This window comes from Lasiosphaeria miniovina (genome assembly GCF_030549165.1).
Source record: "Lasiosphaeria miniovina strain SMH2392-1A chromosome Unknown B0T26scaffold_7, whole genome shotgun sequence".
Classification (NCBI taxonomy): Eukaryota; Fungi; Ascomycota; class Sordariomycetes; order Sordariales; family Lasiosphaeriaceae; genus Lasiosphaeria; species Lasiosphaeria miniovina.
In genome coordinates this window covers 2,703,443-2,717,011 of record NW_026848226.1, presented here as the reverse complement: position 1 = coordinate 2,717,011, position 13,569 = coordinate 2,703,443, and the positions used below count along the sequence as shown (strand labels likewise).

At 55.9% G+C, this 13,569-nt stretch overlaps 6 protein-coding genes across 6 annotated transcripts; 2 read left to right on the top strand and 4 right to left on the bottom strand.

The window, feature by feature from the left end:
- Positions 1-902: 902 nt before the first annotated feature.
- On the top strand, positions 903-2,373 carry B0T26DRAFT_790014 (uncharacterized protein; the record flags this gene model as incomplete). Its single annotated transcript, XM_060446840.1, has 2 exons — positions 903-1,216; positions 1,246-2,373. The coding sequence occupies 2 exons, from the start codon at positions 903-905 to the stop codon at positions 2,351-2,353; spliced, it is 1,422 nt and encodes a 473-aa protein (XP_060291774.1). The 3' UTR covers positions 2,354-2,373.
- A 1,055-nt stretch (positions 2,374-3,428) lies between these two features.
- On the bottom strand, positions 3,429-4,616 carry B0T26DRAFT_467281 (uncharacterized protein). The gene has a single exon (XM_060435185.1). It carries the CDS (start codon positions 4,394-4,396, stop codon positions 3,665-3,667), a length of 732 nt encoding a protein of 243 aa, XP_060291773.1. The 5' UTR covers positions 4,397-4,616; the 3' UTR covers positions 3,429-3,664.
- A 542-nt stretch (positions 4,617-5,158) lies between these two features.
- On the bottom strand, positions 5,159-6,735 carry B0T26DRAFT_467275 (uncharacterized protein). Its single transcript, XM_060435184.1, has 6 exons — positions 6,576-6,735; positions 6,480-6,516; positions 6,347-6,414; positions 5,886-6,292; positions 5,486-5,836; positions 5,159-5,424 (listed from the first exon to the last, which is right to left on the bottom strand). The coding sequence occupies exons 1-6, from the start codon at positions 6,588-6,590 to the stop codon at positions 5,421-5,423; spliced, it is 882 nt and encodes a 293-aa protein (XP_060291772.1). The 5' UTR covers positions 6,591-6,735; the 3' UTR covers positions 5,159-5,420.
- On the bottom strand, positions 6,386-7,378 carry B0T26DRAFT_467297 (uncharacterized protein). The gene is made up of 2 exons (XM_060435186.1): positions 6,576-7,378; positions 6,386-6,516 (listed from the first exon to the last, which is right to left on the bottom strand). Exon 1 carries the CDS (start codon positions 7,142-7,144, stop codon positions 6,659-6,661), a length of 486 nt encoding a protein of 161 aa, XP_060291771.1. The 5' UTR covers positions 7,145-7,378; the 3' UTR covers positions 6,386-6,516; positions 6,576-6,658.
- A 1,237-nt stretch (positions 7,379-8,615) lies between these two features.
- B0T26DRAFT_467246 (uncharacterized protein) lies at positions 8,616-10,114 on the top strand. The gene is made up of 4 exons (XM_060435183.1): positions 8,616-8,722; positions 8,793-8,940; positions 9,008-9,403; positions 9,480-10,114. The coding sequence occupies exons 2-4, from the start codon at positions 8,800-8,802 to the stop codon at positions 9,918-9,920; spliced, it is 978 nt and encodes a 325-aa protein (XP_060291770.1). The 5' UTR covers positions 8,616-8,722; positions 8,793-8,799; the 3' UTR covers positions 9,921-10,114.
- Positions 10,115-11,043: 929 nt separating this feature from the next.
- On the bottom strand, positions 11,044-12,716 carry B0T26DRAFT_743864 (aldehyde dehydrogenase domain-containing protein; the record flags this gene model as incomplete). The annotated part of the gene is made up of 3 exons (XM_060444318.1): positions 11,044-12,072; positions 12,153-12,552; positions 12,652-12,716. The coding sequence occupies 3 exons, from the start codon at positions 12,714-12,716 to the stop codon at positions 11,044-11,046; spliced, it is 1,494 nt and encodes a 497-aa protein (XP_060291769.1).
- Positions 12,717-13,569: the final 853 nt, after the last annotated feature.

Here is a 13,569-nt window from a genome sequence, read left to right as displayed (position 1 = left end):
TTTGCTTTTTCACTGTCGTAGACTTTTGCGTCCTTATCTCTGGCTAAGAGTGAAGGACATGCAGACGCCACCCCCCACCGAGATCATAGGCTTTTCTAAACTTCAGATTCTCGTATCTGTTCATTTCCAAAGCTTTGGAGGTAATCTTGACCCGGTGGTGGAGCCTAACAATCAACTGTGTCCATAATGAAGGAGCAGAACTGCCCATATATAAATTCCTGCCCCGTCCTCTCCCAGTGCCCCTTTCCTTTTCCGGATTACCAGGTTCTCATGCACACGGTAGCTCTTGCAGTCTTTGGTAAACTGACTGGTATCTTGACAATCTCTCTTCGTCTTTCCATCTTTCTTTCTCTTCTTCTGGTCTAGGGCAATAACACGAGCACTTCTGTGCACACACACACACACACACCCGGCACACACATATCCGACACACACATATCCGACACACACATATCCGACACACACACAAGTACGTACCTCTTTCACACATCTCCATTCCATCCATGACTTGCAAATATCCATCACCATACCTCCTACACAGTAACCTATTCATTAGTTTTCTCTATTTTCGTCTACCCAAGAGGTGGCTTCCCCAGTTGGATCCATCACCAAAGGGACATGACTTATACCCATCATCACGCACACACATCCGTCCACTAGTTTTATTTGTTCCCCCTTCCACTTCTCCCTTTCCCCAACCCTCAGTCATAGTCGAACATGTCTCCAGCAAATCGTATCCATGCCCATTATCCATTCTATCTGATGCACTCCTTTCTATTTCTTCCACTCGATCACCCATACATGTACTGAATATCCCATCTGAGCCCGCGCCTGACTAGCATGAAATAGGTTTTTGTTCTAGAAAAATCTCTTCCCGGCTTAGACGCAAAGAAGAAGAAGAAATGGCGCCACAGAGACTAGCTGCGGGACCGGCTGCGGGACCGGCCGCCCAACGCAAGAAGCGGAGCGTGGGAACCGCCTCCTGCCAGCGGTGCAGGAACTCAAAGGTCAAGTGCGTGCCGCCACCGGCCGGCGGCCCAGCAGCGGGCGCCAAGTGCGCGCGCTGCGACAAGAGGGGCGAGGAGTGCCTGTGGAACGGCGTGGACCACAGGACCAACCACACGGCCCTGATGGAGCTGCGGGAGATGATGGACAAATTCGCCGACACGTGCACCACGTTCGCGGCCATCTTCCAGGTGCTCGCGTCGGCGGACCAGTGGCTGGCCCGCGTGCGGTCCCAGCTAGCCACCGCGCTGCGGCTCGGGGCCGCGCCGGCCGCGGCGTGGGGGGCCGTCCAGAAGCGGGGGGGGCGGAGCTTCAGGGCTTCGTGATCGAGCGCGTGGCGGCTCCGTTATTCGGGCCCGTTGATGCCAACGACCGACTCGCGGTGCTGCGCGCAGAAATCCGGGGAAACGAGCGGATAGTCTCGGACTACGAGGCCCTCCTGCAGCGGGTGCTTGACCTGCTGCTCGACATGGACGACGACGTGGAGCGTTCCCAGGCCGCCGCCAGCTTGTGTTTAGGCCGGCTTAGCTTCGATAACCACTTTGTTGCCCGCCTCGAGAGCCTGCCCTGGTATACGCCACGCCCGGCCGATGTGGCCATGCCTGTGGGCCAAGAAGTCCAGATCCAGCAGCCGAGTGAGATATGGGAGGGAGTCCCGGTGCCGGCTGAGCAGCAGCAGCTACAACAACAACGAAAAGACCCCGATCTCCCGCCCTCTCTATCGAGAGATTTGGATGAGCTTGGCGAGCAGATAAGGTGGGAGTTGTTGGAAGAACAGCGGCAACAGCGGCAACAGCAAGAGCAACAGGGTCCCGCCATCCCGGTCCCTGTCGCCGCCGCCGCCGCCGCCGCTCTGCCCCCTGTCGACTTTACGGCCCCGTACGCGCCACAGCAGCAGCAGCAGCATCATCATCATCAACAACAACAACAACAACAACAACAACAACAACAACAACAACAACAACAACAACAACAACAACAACAACAAAAACAGGGCCTCGGCGTCCAAGCCCCTCTCCTCGTCACCGCCCCCGCCGCCCCCGCCGCCGCTCTGCCCCTGTACGTGCAGCAGCAGCAGCAGCATCAGCATCAACATCAACAGGGCCTCGCCGTCCCGGACCCTCTCCTCCCCGCTGCCCCCGCTGCCGCCGTCGGCGTCACCGCTCTCTCCCCATTTGGCCCTACAATCGTGGTCTTGCAGCGGCGGAACGAACGCGCTTTCCAGCCCGAGATGAATGGGTCTGTGTGGGCGCTGTACCAGCACCAAGGGCAGTTCGCTCCCCCCCACGTCAACTACGGCGAGCCCCAGTACTTCGGTCAGGCCGCAGTTAACAACCCCACCTGGTAGTTTTCCGGCAATATACTGGGTCTTCCATATCATGTCGTAGGTTTCGACAAGGAGGAATTTTGGTCACTGTCTCGTTGGATAAGACGGACACACGTGAGGGGGACGGACATTATACCAGCATTCCATCACCATACTCACCTCATCCACCCTCGCTCATTCTCAATGCATATATATATATATATATGCATTCGCGTATATATACGTACGCGCGTCCGCTAAAGGACGACACCTCTGCCGACATACCAGCTGGCAGGCTATTCAGAACATAAGTGGCTTAGCTGAAGAGGCCAACTATGCCTACCCACCTCTTTAAAACACCACACACAAACAGCACATGCACACAAACTAGTGAGAGGCGGGAGGGTGGGCAGGTCAACTTCTCACTGAGTGGCAGCAACGATGACGAAACCAACGAAGCGCACAAAAGCTCACATGTATGATATTATCTACGACGACAACAACGACAACAACGACAACAACGACAACAACGACGACAACAACGATGACGACGACGGCGACGACTATAATGACAACGGCAAGAGACAGCAGCTGATTGGCTGTATAGCACGATACGCATTACTAATTTTCTGTCGCTTAATTGTATACTGATACTTTCTGGCTTGTTCGATTTAAGCAGGCTGTTGGGCACGCACGCACGCACGCACGCGAAGCCGTTGCAAAACTTTGTTGCCAGGAGGATACCATGTTTTTTTTTTAGTTCTATTTTTCTACAATGCAAAAGTTGTCTGTGGGTAGCTAGCGAGCGTGCGTGGGTTTCTTGTTTCAGGTTCGCTGGGAAAAAGGTAAAAACTGGGTTGTAAAACTTTTGTATTAACATGTATTTATTTCTCCTTTTTTCTTCTTTTCTTTGACGCCGTGGCGATTCATCGACATCGCTTGACCAGGAGGATATCCCGATCACACCATTTCGGCATCATCATTTCAAGGGGCATTGCAAGGATTATGGGAATAGAGTATACATCACCATAGAACGCATGGGTAGGCTGCTTCGACGTTCTGATATGTCGGGGTTGAAGACGCGGGTAGGCAACCTCTGCCCATTTGGAATAAACGACGACCTCTCTCTCCTTATTCCTTATTTATGTGTCGCGTATAGAGGTGCAAGCGTGTCTAGACATGCGCTGAAGTCATGAAACCACCCACCCACCCATCAGATCGACCAGCCCGCAGGCAATGAATCCGGCACCATCTACACAGGCAGCGACGCACCTCCCCGTCCCAGAACCCGCTTGCCATCACAAGACATCACAAGACAAAATACCCCCACCCCAACCCCCACCCCATCCCAACTCAAGCCCCTTTCCTTTCCAGCTCCCCAACAAGCCGATCAAAGCGCTTAAACGTCGTCATGCCCTCAAACAGCGCACACGCAATCCACCCGCACCACGCCGGCGACAACGCCGGGACACCATACCTCCGCAGCCGCGAGCGGTGGAGATGCACGGCCTCGACGACATGCGCGACGACCGTCGGCACGAAGATGGCCGCGACCAGCCAGCGCAGGGCGGCGGGGGCGCCGCTCCAAAACAAAATGTGCTGGAGTGTTTCCGCGCCGGCGGCGCCGTCGTCGAACACGCCGCGCATCACGAGCGTTAGGGTCACAAAGTACAGCGTCACGCCGCCGAACACGGCTACTTCGAGGGGGGTCTGCGGCGGGCGGAAGCGGTTGCCTACGACGACGACGACGGCGGCGGCGGCCACGGGGTGGTGACCCGTGTCGGGAGTGGTGGTGGCGATGCCCAGCCCCGCGCGCGCGGCGAGCGTCATGTCGATGAGGCGCTGGCGGCGGTCGTCCCAGGCGGCCAAGGGCGGGTCGATGGCGATATTGTGGACATCCCCAGTGCCTGTGCGGACGGTGAGCGAGGCCAGGTCCATGTCGAGCAGCTCGGCGTCGGTGGCGGGCACGCCGTTGAAGTGCTGCAGCATGTGTGCGAGGTCGGCGCGGTGGTCCTTGTTCATGTGCGCGAGGGTGCGCGCTTTGGCCGCGACCGGGATTGCGGAAGACGACGACGAAGATGCCATCGCGGCTGCTTGGGCTTGCGGTGCCTTCTTGCGTGGGGTTCCTGATAAACGCTTGTGTGTGTGTCGTTGACACCAATTGCCCTCTCCTCTCCTCGCGTCCTTGTTGCGGAGCTGGCTAGGCAAGGTAAAAAAGTAACCGTTCCGGAATGGAGCCTGGGATGCAGTGGTGGTGCGCAGCGGATACGGAGAACCCAAGAAAACTGAACCGAACCGAACCGCCTGGCGTCAGCTTTAGCTTGTTGGGCAGATCTTGTGCAGATCCCGTTCCTACCCCTGTTACTACTGATGGGCTGGCACGACAGGAATTCGGGCGAACCGAAGATGTGCCACCTTGGCAAACCGGACCTAGGTATACACAAAGCAGGTGCAATCGTGCAGTGTTTCGGCCTGTCCAAAGGCTTCGTTTCCCGAATTCGGATCGCAGAAGTGGCTGGGGCCAATCACAATCTCGGGGTCGGTTGGCTAACTCCGGGTAGCCTCTGCTGCCGACCCCGCCTCTGACCACCCACATACACCACCCCGTCACCCAATACCAATAATTCACAATTGGAACTGCTCACCATGACTAGGTATTTATGTATTACTATTATCATTCGAGGGTCTGGCTGTATATCCAGCCTAACCCTGTGGTATAATGAGAGACCCAACCTCGCAAAGAAATTCCCATCAAAGAGCGAAGTAGCACATGGTGCGCTGCCTTAATACCCATCTCCCTTCTGCGCTTCGTTGACAAAAGTAGCCGTCGTCGTCGTCGTCGTTGCAGTTTCGACGCGCGTCATACTTGGCTGATGCGAGAGCGGCGGCGGACTCGAGGCCGGCCTTTGGCCCAACAGCACGCCGTTGATATTCGGCAACTGCCCGGTATCTCTCTCCGATATCCCGTCCTCGGCCCCTCCGTACCCCCCTTCGAAAGATCCGAGGAATGCATGCTCGTTATTGCTGCGAGCATCGGCCAGCACGTCGCCCCCCGGACTGTCAGTCGTTTTGGGGTCTATTCCCCTTTGGCTCGGCGGCTTGTCAAACGTCAGCTTGTCAAACGTCAGCTTGTCAAACGTCAGCTTAGCCCCAAATCTAAGCCGGCTCTCGTACTGCAGCATTTCCTCATCTGTCGGCGTCTTCACCACGATGGACGAGATGCGGCTGATGGCCGAGAGCCGCTTTAATGCCGGCGGAGCGCCGTGCCATGATCCCACTATCGTGGTATCGCCGAAAGAACTCGTTGTAGTGTTTCCAAAGACGTCGTGCTCATGCCCTCTCCGTCCGCGCCCTCCCAGAGACCAATGGAGATTGCCCCGCCTGCTGATCAAGACGCGGATTGCCGGTAGGCTCGTTACGATGATGCTCACAGCCACCTCTAGCCCCGTCCAGATTAGGGCGTTGGTGTAGTCCCACGTCGGGTTCACCGAGTCTCCAAAGGAATATATGGCCCAGAGCCGGACACTAAAGCATGTCAGTTTTTGCCCTTCAACTGCGGGCTCTCAGTCCATACCAGCTGGTTACTAAGACGAAGACCCCTAGCGAAAACATGGCCATGATACAAAGCCTAGATCGCCTCGAGACGTCGAGCTTGGCCAGCCGGGGAAGTGGCAAGATCAGAATCGCAATATCCTGGGCAATGTTGAATGCTGCCATGGTGAAGCCGAGTGTGTTGATGTCCAGACACCGGTACGGACCAAACTCTCCCTTCTTCCAGCCCTCCCATATGAAGTTGATGGGCATGCACTGGAAGATCTGGAGCGAGACGAAGACCATACCCGATAGAACGACCCACGCCATGACGGCGTACGCAACCAGTCGGAAGTTGCGGTCGGGGAAAATTCGTAGGTAAAAGCAAAGAATCGACGCCTTGGTCAGCGTCAGGATGGTCAGGTAGAAGGTCTCACCGACGTAGAAGAACTGGTTGTGTCAGCCGTGTCGTCTGATAGCCATGTGCCAGCCCCGATTCCATACCTTTAGCGAGAGCGTTAAAGTGGCCGAGTCCACCGTCCAGACATCGACTCCAAAAGCCAGTTGGGCCGCTGGCGTTTGCGAATGTGCATTAGTTTCTAGAAGTATATCTCTTGGCTTGAGAAGTGTACCGTACATGAGAACCCTAGCCCCTCAAATACGGTATAGAACACCTTGGTGGCGGGCCCGAGTCAGCAGAGGCCAGGAACAGAGCGAGCAGAATATCACGTACCGCTACAACCATCATGATGTAGTCGTCGGCCTCGAAGTGCTTAGTCGACCACCACCGCGAGTACAGCCGGAGAAGGATGCAGATCAGGGCCGGCACTTCGATAGACAGCGGCACGAGGAGATCGGCCTTGCGAGAGCGTTGGGGCTTTCCGCAGGCCTCCCACGCCCCACGAGCGGTGTCTTGTCCCTGTCAGTCTGTCTTCCTTTGCAGCCAAGGTGATTTCCTCGTTGGGAGAGAGAGTGTAAGAGAAAGGGGCATGCGAGATGGCGCGAACCAATGGCGTCCTCAATGGTGCAGTTGGCCTGCACACAGCTCAGGACAGAGCCGTACTGGCTAATGTCCTTCTCGCAGAGACACGCAGCATCCGTGCCAGCTTCCAGGCATGCAGAGGAGGCATTGGCCGTGGCGGAGTTGATGAGCTGCTGGAGACAGCCTAACCCGCAGTCCGGCACCCGGGAAGCTACGTCGGAAGGGAGGCCATGCGGAGCTGCTGTACGTCCTAGCGCCTGCAGGGAGAAAAACAAAAGAGCAATGCTGAGACGTGAAGTGGGAGCGCTATTAGCCCTCATCTTGGACGATACGAGGCATCTGAGACGATGGGTAGATGTGTCTAGGAACTCGTCGGGTGTGTTGGGTGCTTAAGCACATGAGAAGGACTCTCCACGCGGCAAGACTCGAGGTATGCCAAAGAAAGGGGATGGGAGATGTCATGGACGACGTAGACTGGACGGCATGGCTGATAAAACGCCAGAGACAAAAAGGATGGAACGATGGCTCTTGTAAGCCGGCTTGGTGGCAATCAAAGGCCATCGTCCTTGCATGGCTTTGCGAATATGCCGGTGCATGTTAGTCCACGGGGATGGCGGTGGTGGCGTGGGCGACTGGTCGAGCCGTCTACCCTAAGGTCCTGCCTACGTTGTGGTGGTTGCTCAGTTAAGCGGTTTGCGGATGTGCTGAGGAAAGTAAGGTATGTGCTCCATATCCCAAGCCAAGCACGAGAGAGATCGCCGAGTACATCTCTAATTTTGGGGCCCGGGAAGAGACAGAAGGACAGAAGAATTTAGGAAAGAATTTCGACATCTACTTCCAAGGCTGCGTAAAATCACGACATGATTCCCTATCAGGAAGCTGGGCTGGAAGAACAGGACCCGAGTAAGGCAGGGTCGATGAATGCTGAGGAAGGCTCGAGGAAGCCCACTTGTACCTACTAGTTCTACACGAAATAGGCCGAGCACCTTCCTGCCCGGCCAAGAACAAACCCGCAAGTGCAAAAGGTGGCGCCCACCGCGCCGGCGCCTGACGTCAAAGGCAAGGTCCAACAGAGTCAGCAACGCATGCCCAGCCATCGAGCGGCAAGACTGTTAGTTGGTAGTGGAATAACAGCGTGTTCAAATAAGAGGCATATCGTGTTTGTGAGCCGTAGACAGACAACTCAGTTTGTGACGACTTCAAAACCCGCACTCGACCTTTCAGGTCGTGTAGGGATAGAGGATTCCGCGGATATTCACTCGGCGGGGAACCCAAGAACGCGGACGGAATGTCAAACCCTCCGTGTCCGCCGTGCCCGTATTCCGGGATCGAAGGTGGCATTTGCTTTGGCGCTGGCCAATCAGCTTGTCGCAACAACAAGATAAAGGAGGAAAGAGCCAGCCTCAATCGCACCATCCGCACCAATGAACCCGCGCATGGAATACGCCACAAGCAGTCTTCTCCACCAAGACCCCCTCCGACGGTCCTGTTCCAGGCACGACGCTAAATCGAACTGATGACAAAAGGTGGATTAGAAATCCACTTGTTGTCAATCCCACTCCTCCACCTTTTGTTGGTTTCTCTCGCTCGCCATGGCACCCAGCTCCCATGTCCAGTTGCCCCGACCCGGCTTTAGCCATGCGGCAAGCCATGGCTAAACCTGGTGATAAATCCATGGGAGCCTGATAAATCCGGGCTCATGATGCCATACGGTATTGCAGTTAGTTGTGATGGACATGTATAATTATAACCTCGTCTTGGGGCCTTCTCAGTCTCACATCATGTCTCGGTTCATCGTGCTCTCCTCACTCATAAACCATTCAAACCAAAGGTGGACGGACATACAGAACTAAGGACGACAGCTCTCTATCTCGCATCACCACTTCACTCGCAAACAGGTATGTGCTTCTGGGCGCGAGATTCGACCCCAGAATCTGGACCAGAGTTGACCAATATACCATACCTCAGATCAAGAATGGCCACTGTCGTCGTTTTTGGCGCCACGGGCGTCCAGGGCGGCTCCGTCGTCAACCGGCTTTTGAAGAACCCCAAGTACAAGGTCCGCGCCGTCACGCGGAATCCCGATGGCGAGGCCGGCAAGAAGCTCGCCTCCCAGGTAACCACCACGCCCAATCCCTCCAACCACCCTCGAGCTCTCTCGACTAACACACGGTGCGAAACAGGGCGTCGAGGTCGTCGCCGGTGACGCTAACGACAAGGCGAGCGTCGAGGCCGCCTTCAAGGGAGCCGAGGCTGCATTTTTCGTCGCCGCGTACTGGCCCTCGGTCGCCACGCTCGGCTTGGTTGGTGCCGGAGAAGAGGAGCTGGTGCAGTACCAGAACGTTGCCCACGCGGCCGCCGCCTCGCCCACGCTTAAGCACCTCGTGCTCTCCACGCTGCCGCCAGCCGACAAGTCCTCGGGCGGCCGCCTCAAGGTCCCGCACTACGACTTCAAGGCCTATGCCGTCGACTGGATCCAGCGTACCCTGCCCGAGCTGTGGGCCAAGACGACTGAGGTCTGGCCCGGCTTCTACGACTCAAACTTTGCCGCCTTCGCCATGGTCAAGCCCCTCTACCTTGTAAGCCGCACAAAACTCCTGGCAAAGCAACCGACCTCCCCAGAGATACTAACACCCTCCCCCCCTTTCCTCACAGGCCGCTGCAGACGCCTACCTCATCCCCATGCCGGCCAAGAAGTCGAGCATCCTGCCCGTCGTCGGCAGCGTCGAGACGAACCTGGGAGTAGCCGTCGAGGCGATCCTCACTACAGGTGCGCCCGCGTTCAGCAAGCTGCTCGTGCTCGTGACCGACTATGTGGCGGCGGGTGACGTGCCGGCGTACTTTTCGCGCGCCACGGGCAAGCGCGCCGTGTTCCTCGAGTACAGCGACGCCGACATCATCACCGTGTTCGGCATCCATGGCGACGAGTACGCCGCCTCCATGCGCTGGGCTGCCGAGTTCCCCGTCTGGGAGGACCCCAAGGTCGTCGCCGACCGGACCCGCCTTCTCACCCTCGAGCAGGTCGGTCTCTCCAAGGCCGACCTTGTCGGCTTTGATGCCGGCCTGGCGCTGATCAAGGACAAGCTTGTCCAGTGATCTGACGTGGTCGTCGGGGACGGAGGCAAGCCTGTTTCGAAGTGGTGGCTCAATAGACTCTTGCAATGATGAAATATGAATACTTTTCTACGGTAGATCTCGTCTTTTCTTTTGGCTTCTCGTCTCCCGTAAAAGAATACCATTTCCCTATGAGGTGCATTAGGTAGGTATCTAGTCTAGGTACCGGCGTCAACCCTCACCCGTCTCGATGAGCCAGCCCGCACGTTACCTGACCCATGAGCAAGCACGTACATGTACATACTATACAAGACGGAGAAAGAATATAGAGAAGCAAGGTGGCAGCAGCCTTTATATTTCTGGCTTCTAATTACCACTTAAACAAAACCCCCTTTCCCCCTTTTACGCTATTCATTATCCATTCATTGCCATGACCCTATTGCTACCACGGCATGCCATAGAATCAAAAGGAATACGAAGCCAAATTCCAGAGAAAATTCGACACAAAAACCTGCAATTAATGAAGATTAATAGGTACCTCACTAGTGCAAAGCACCTTGCTTCCTGTCCTGGGCGGTGCCGGGTTTAACAAAGCTTCTCCTATCTTGTGCTGTACGACCTGTGCTACACATAGAGATCTCACCTCATCACTCTAATGAATCCCTAATTCTTAAGCAAGACTTGCTTGTTCCATAAGACAAACTGAGCTGTACGGAGAGTCTTAAATAGCCTACCTAATAAATGTAGTTGTTACTGCGCCATACTTAATGGCCTATTCTAGGTAGTGTCAACTAGTACCTTGGTTTTTATGAGGCGAGAGAAAATACCACTCGCGAGTACATACACATAACACAACAAAGCAGCGAAGTGTATCAAAAGACATGCTCACGGTTCCCATATCTCACACAGTTACCTAGCTAACCATCCAAGTCACGTACACGTTTTCGTTCGGCAATTTGCCACAAACCAACACACACGCACACATACGTACACAAAATATCAGTGGGAATAATTAATCGTCGTCCTCAAAACATGACTGGATGTGCAGGCTTTGCCAAACAAACATGAGACGAGAAAAGCTCAAAGTCATTAATTCACGTTGCTTTCAAATTTTTGTTTCTTTCATCTTAGATATTATCATCTCATCTTCCTCTTCCCCAACAACTCAAAATAGCGGGCCGCCGAGCCTGATAGCCACGCTCTTGTTCTGGGTATAGTTCAGCAGCGCGGCTTCGCCGAGCTCGCGGCCGATGCCCGACTCCTTGTAACCGCCAAACGGCAGTTGGTGGTGCAGCATGTTGTAGCAGTTGACCCAGACGGTGCCGGCGCGCAGCGAGTTGCTCACGCGGATGGCTGTGTTGAGGTCCTTGGTATGCAATGCGGCGGCGAGCCCGTAAGCCGAATCGTTGCCGAGCTGGATCACCTCCTCCTCGCTGTGGAACTTTGCGATGGCGCACACGGGCCCAAAGATTTCCTCCTGCATGATCTTCATCTCGTGCGTCACGTTGGTGAAGATGGTCGGCTGGATGAAGTAGCCCTTGTCGCCGTGCCGCCCGCCGCCCGTCTCGACCGTCGCGCCCTCGTCCTTGCCCGACTGGATGTACCCCATGATGCGGTCGTACTGGAGCTGGCTGACCTGCGGGCCTTGGAACGTCTCATGGTGGAACGGGTCGCCGACCTTGTTCTCCTCCGCCCGCTTCTTGAACGCCGCGACGAACTTGTCGTAGACGCCGTCTTGCACGTAGACGCGCGAGCCGGCGCAGCAGCATTGGCCGTGGTTGTAGTAGATGCCAAAGTTGACCCAGCTGACGGCCGCGTCAATGTCGGCGTCGTTGAAGATGATGTTGGGCGACTTGCCGCCGAGCTCGAGCGTCACCTTCTTCAGATTGGACGAGGCAGCTGCCTTCATGATGGCGCGGCCGACAATGGTGGAGCCGGTGAAGGCAACCTTGTCAATGTTCATGTGGGACGAGATGGCTGCACCGGCGACCTTGCCGAACCCCGAGATAATGTTTAGGACACCGGGAGGGAAGCCAGCCTCCTTGACCAGCTGGGCAAAGACAAGCCCGGACAGGGGGGTTTGCTCGGCTGTCTTGAGAACGATAGTGTTGCCTGTGGCAAGAGCAGGGCCGATCTTCCAGGCGAGCATCAGAAGCGGAAAGTTCCAGGGGATGATTTGGCCGCAGACGCCGAGCTATTATCATTCGTTCGATTAGCCGTTCGCCCAAACACGATTTGCCCTCCAGACCCATAAGCCTCGAGACTGTCACATACCGGCTCCTGCCTTGTGTAGTGGAACATGTCGGGCGAGATATCAATTGTCTTGCCCTCGATCTTGTCCGCCCACCCGCCGTAGTATCTGATGCAACCAGCCACGGCACCAACGTCTCCCCGGGCCATTGTGATGGACTTGCCATTGTCGAGAGACTCGACGGCGGCTAGGAGGTCCAGGTTCTTCTCGCAAAGATCGGCCAGCTTGGTCAACAAGACACCGCGCTGCTGAGGGGTAGTGTGGTGCCACGAGCCGTCAAACGCCTTCCGCGCAGCGGCAACGGCGATATCGACATCCTTCTCGGTAGCCTCGCTCACGGAGCAGATGACCTCCTCGGTTGTTGGGTTCACAACCTCGAACGTCTTCTTGTCAACACCCTCGACGAACTCGTTGTTAATGAAGCTGTGCGCAAGGGTTTCACTTGTCAGTCATGCAGCTAGCCATGCGCCGGAAGACCGAGGGGGGCAAGAAGCGGGGTTATGGGTGGTCCGGCAGACTTACAGTCCCGTGGGCTGCTTATAGGTGCCGGTAATCGGCGTCTTCAGCTCGGCAAATAGGTTCGACATTTTGGCGGGCGTGCAAGAGAGGAGGGCTTGGAGTCAAGATGTTTTGGAATAAGGTACCTAAGTAGGTAAGGTAGCTCGTAGCTAAGGTAAGGCAGCTGACTGCTTGATATGGAAGGGTAGCTCAAGCTCGAGGCGACGTCAGGTAGCTGGGGGTGGAGGAGGTAAATGTTTGAAGCTGGAGAAGAAGCACAGCGCGAGGGGAATAGGAAGATTGGACAAGTCTCGGCTGGGGTTCGGACTTATTTAAGAGGAAGCAGGGAGAGACAAAGAAGCCCGATAAAGTGGCGATGGGGGCACGCAGTAAATTTCCGTCTGCTCTTGGCAGCGAAGGCCGCATGCACATGAAGCGGGGTTATCGCCATCAGTAGCAGCGTATTGTGTTGCACCAAGGGCCAAAGGGAAGGCGGGCACGAGGGGGCACGAGGTGCGAGGAGTCCACGAACGGCCAATCCACCCCAGCACCTCCATCCGCCCTTTCCCGTCGAGCTAACTTCCATACCTTCCGTACCTACCTTACCTTACCAGCTTTCATACCTCATCTCTCTAGTTCCTAGAGACTAGTCCACATCCCAGGAAATAGGTACTATTATGGACCCCGTTTTTCATCTAACTCGCAGATATCCCAAACGACACATTAAGAGCTGAGGCAATCGCGGCGAGTTGCGATGGAAGCGAGTCAGGGTCGCCGGACGACGCGAGGCATTGACACTCGCCGACCCGCATTGCAATGGCTCGAACCCTCCGCTTCCCCGCATTCGAGGAGGGGGACATGAAGATGCAAGGAGGCAAGGAGGCAAAGAGGAGGGTTCGGTTTCCTGCCCCGCTCGGCAGGCAAACCGGACTGCAATTCGAT